The sequence below is a fragment of the Cydia fagiglandana genome, chromosome Z, assembly GCF_963556715.1.
Source record: "Cydia fagiglandana chromosome Z, ilCydFagi1.1, whole genome shotgun sequence".
NCBI lineage: Eukaryota > Metazoa > Arthropoda > Insecta > Lepidoptera > Tortricidae > Cydia > Cydia fagiglandana.
The window spans coordinates 13,406,166-13,410,020 of NC_085959.1; the positions used below are offsets into that span (position 1 = coordinate 13,406,166).

At 36.4% G+C, this 3,855-nt stretch overlaps 1 protein-coding gene across 1 annotated transcript; it reads right to left on the bottom strand.

Annotated features, from left to right (window-relative positions):
- Positions 1-1,787: 1,787 nt before the first annotated feature.
- On the bottom strand, positions 1,788-3,594 carry LOC134678595 (uncharacterized). Its single transcript, XM_063537222.1, has 3 exons — positions 3,451-3,594; positions 3,049-3,152; positions 1,788-2,604 (listed from the first exon to the last, which is right to left on the bottom strand). The coding sequence occupies exons 1-3, from the start codon at positions 3,466-3,468 to the stop codon at positions 2,349-2,351; spliced, it is 378 nt and encodes a 125-aa protein (XP_063393292.1). The 5' UTR covers positions 3,469-3,594; the 3' UTR covers positions 1,788-2,348.
- Between the last annotated feature and the right edge of the window lie 261 nt (positions 3,595-3,855).

The following is a 3,855-nucleotide window of genomic DNA, read 5'->3' on the forward strand; positions in this document are numbered from 1 at the left end:
AGCCCTAGCGGGCATTCTCCGAACAACTTCGGGCAACGGGAGCTGCTTGCAGAGCTACAAGGGCCAGGTAGCCGAGCATCAGAGCGGGGTCCAGGGAATCCTGAGCTACCCACTTCATAGAAGCCTCCAATTCTCCGGGTGAGTGTTTATAAATTCATAAAGTTGTGTTTTCTTTTAATTTGAAAAACTTAATACTGGTCTTTATTTTAGAATATTTTGGCAATGCGAATTTTATTGTAGTAGTAGTAGAAAAACACTTTATTGTACAAAAATCAAAACAAAACAGGAAAAATAACATTAATCATTTGTATAAAGGTGAACTTATCTCTTCCAAATAACTTTTGAGCAAATGAATTGTTTTCTATGATCTTCTTTAAAATAGAGTGATATTAAATAAAAAAGCTTCAACTATGGCAATATGAAATTATGTGCTATTGATATTAAACATGGAAATTTTGATTCTAAAGAGATTTGATACTGAATTAATGAAAAATAATGTGCTTTTGCTCAAGGAAAATTGAGTGATTTATAAAATGTGAATAAAATTAGAATGAAGCCTTGTAAGAAGAATAAGGCCTGGCGTAAAAAAAGTATGCAAAAAACCTGTTCAGATTTCATGATATGGTGAACAACGGATAGTTGAACGAAGCCGTAAGTCTGTGGGGGTAAGAGAACCTCTCCTGCATTCTGTGTTCATAACCATTTATAAATAATGATTGAAACTTGAACAGTTTATAATTTATTTGTATGTATTTATATATGGGCTTTAATCTGGTTTTGTTTGCGGGTAAAATTTGTAAAAGGAAGCATGTAAAACTTAGGCATTGTCTGTCAGAATACTACTGCTTAGATAATTTACAGGGGCTATGCGGTCATGGAGCCTTCGCTTCTGCAAGCCTTCACGTCAAAGAAATTCAAATGAATTGATTCTGTTTATATTCATTTTTAGTAGGGACACCTAGCTTTGCAAATTTTTGTACAAATAGCTTTGAATTTATTCAGAGATTTTAGTCTTTTAGTATGAGATTTAGATTTTCGTTTCGTCTTAAAACAAATCGCGTTGATAGGCTCGCTGGTTTTTATTTTGGGTACTTTTCCAGCTGAAGTAGGTTACGAACCCAAGGTCGAGGCTTTAGGAATTAAGGCTAGGCAGGTAGCTTCTTAGGGACTAAAACAAAACAAACTAAAAACAAATCCTCTCAATCAAAATAATATAAAATCAATTTTTCATTTAATAAATGCCTTAAAATCTATTCTGTTGTTTTAATAATATGCCTCTCTCTCTCTAAAGAACCTGAGTTGCTACTCTTCACAGTGTAGAGTCCTACCACTTGATCACAAGCCTGGCCAAATTAGTTTGTAAGATAAGCCACACATGCATGGAGCCCTGGTCCTGATAAGGTTAGATTTAGGATTTTCAATTATGGTAAGTATTCAATTTAGGGAAACTTTCAAGTGTTTTATTTTAGGGGTGAATGTTGGGGTATTATTGGGCCGTCATCGTCTAGATAAGTAGAGTTTAGGCTGGGGTTCGTTTCAGCGTGTTTATACCAAACATATGTATATGTATTGGTATTTGGTAGGCAGTTAGTGTCCCAAATTAAGGACCTATTACCGTGTCGGAAGCCGGTGTGGCTCGAAGCTATTCTATTACCCACTGACTGTGCTTAATATATTTGGTGTGTGAATGTTTTCCTTACTATCCTCAGGCAAGAAATTGAAAAACGGTATTTCAAGAAAATCATATTATGTTTATTGACATACATCATCCTATGAGGTACCTAAATGATACATTAATCTAAACAAACACTTTTAATTTGACAAACCATTCGCTATTAATGTTTTGCAATTTTCGCTTTGCAATAAATACCAAAGTCTTACAAATAATAATAAGTTATTATAGCTACATCCTAAATAAACGTCCAGAGTCTGTGCGGATTCGGAAAGAGAAGACCCGTGATAAAAGGGAAAAATTATATTCTACGATTCTTCTCTTTCCAGACTATACTCTTAAGTGTAAATACACTTAGGTATTCAAAGTTATTTGTACACGTCAAAGATATGTTTACATTTTTCGCCTTATTACAAAGGAGGAAGGTTCAAAAGTGTAAACATATCTTTGACGTCGACTGATATTCAACCTGAAGGCCCTGAAGCCCTTTTTGTGGTGTAACTGAAATAATTTCAACAACTCATTATTTACAAAGCAAGTGGTTGAAGTTTAGAATCTTAAGCGTAGCGGGAGACTCAAAAACCACGAGGTCCATACCTCCTACGTGTTCCACATAAGATTTTCCACCACTTTGTTTTGCTGTTGTATTTTTTTTGTATGCGATCAGTGACGTTATCTATTTATTGGTAACATGGGGATGAGTTTTGACGGCGTAGGCGCTGACATCGTGTTTGATCCATCCCGGGGGAGGCTTCGGTACCGGTACCCACTCCTTGACCTCCACGGGTCCCCACATCCGCTTCCACACAGCCACATACACCTTCTTCTCCTGCCAAGTTTTCACCCACCGCGGCCGCCACACGAACTTCTTTTTCCAGAATCCGTGGAACGTGGGATCGTGGTGGGGATGGTGGTGTACCGAGGAACGATCTCTGAAAACAAACAAACATTAGGTGCCACCATATCATAGGTATAAGTAGGTATAAACTATACCCAGCGATGTATTAGTGAACAACTTCTATAGAGGATGCCAAATATGGTAAGAACGGAATATATCTACGTAATCTGATACAAAACACTTAAAATTACTGGTCACCGAAAACAAGATAAAGACGTGATATAATACCTATTCATGTAGTAACTATAGTAATATGCATTGACAGCAACAGTAATTTTTTGGGGAGAATCGAAATTCGCTAATCGATCTGAAGGCGAAATTAGATTGACAGAGAAAGATGCCCGCAATTTGCAAACTTCGATTTTCACGGTTATAGCCCTGAACGCCGGATCTACTGGCCTTAGCAATGTCGTCGCACCGATGTTTTCCAAATTAGCGCCTCATTCAGAATGTGCGAATTAAAAAAAAAAACACTTACATGACTGGTTGTGGTTTTACAGCAACCGATTTCTCTTCTGTCTTCGCTTCAGTTTCTGATCTCACTTGGCTGTTAAATATTATAAGTAGCACACTGAAAACGATCTGTAAAAGTAATTAACTGAGTTAGTACTAGGTAGGTTTACTACACGCATGTCACGCATAGCACGACGATCAAAAACAAATATATTTTTATGATGCTCCAAAAAAAGTATTTCCTGTATGTTAGAAAAGCAAGATTACGTAAGATGCTATTTTTAATCGGTCAATGCTGCCAATGAATGATAAGCATTTTAAAACACAACAAAATAAAATTAACAATATTGAGGACTTTGAATTTATTTAATTAAATTTGAAATTAGTAGATAAGTAATTTCACTCGGTAATTAAATAATTTAGTTACCAAGAATTGACAGCTCATATTGTATTGTTTTGAAGTCAAATGTACGTCGGGTACTTTGATACTGAGGTAACATTAAACTATAAAAGGCTTTTATAGGGGAATCGTATTTGCAATAAAAGTCAGGGCAGTTCAACTTTAATAATCAGGTGCCGTGATCACGCATGGCGTAAGTAGCTTCGGATCTTCGTAACCACCGTAAAGATTGACACTTTGCTAACTAGATTTAGACCAAGAAAAAACTGCGGCGGTTTTGATAGCCGACGCAGTGGAAGTGTTGTTTAATCTATCTATATATATAAATGCAAGTGTCCTGACTGACTGACTGACTGACTGACTGATTCATCAACGCAGAGCCGAAACTACAAAAGCCAGAAAGTTGAAATTTGCACACCAGATTGCATTTAT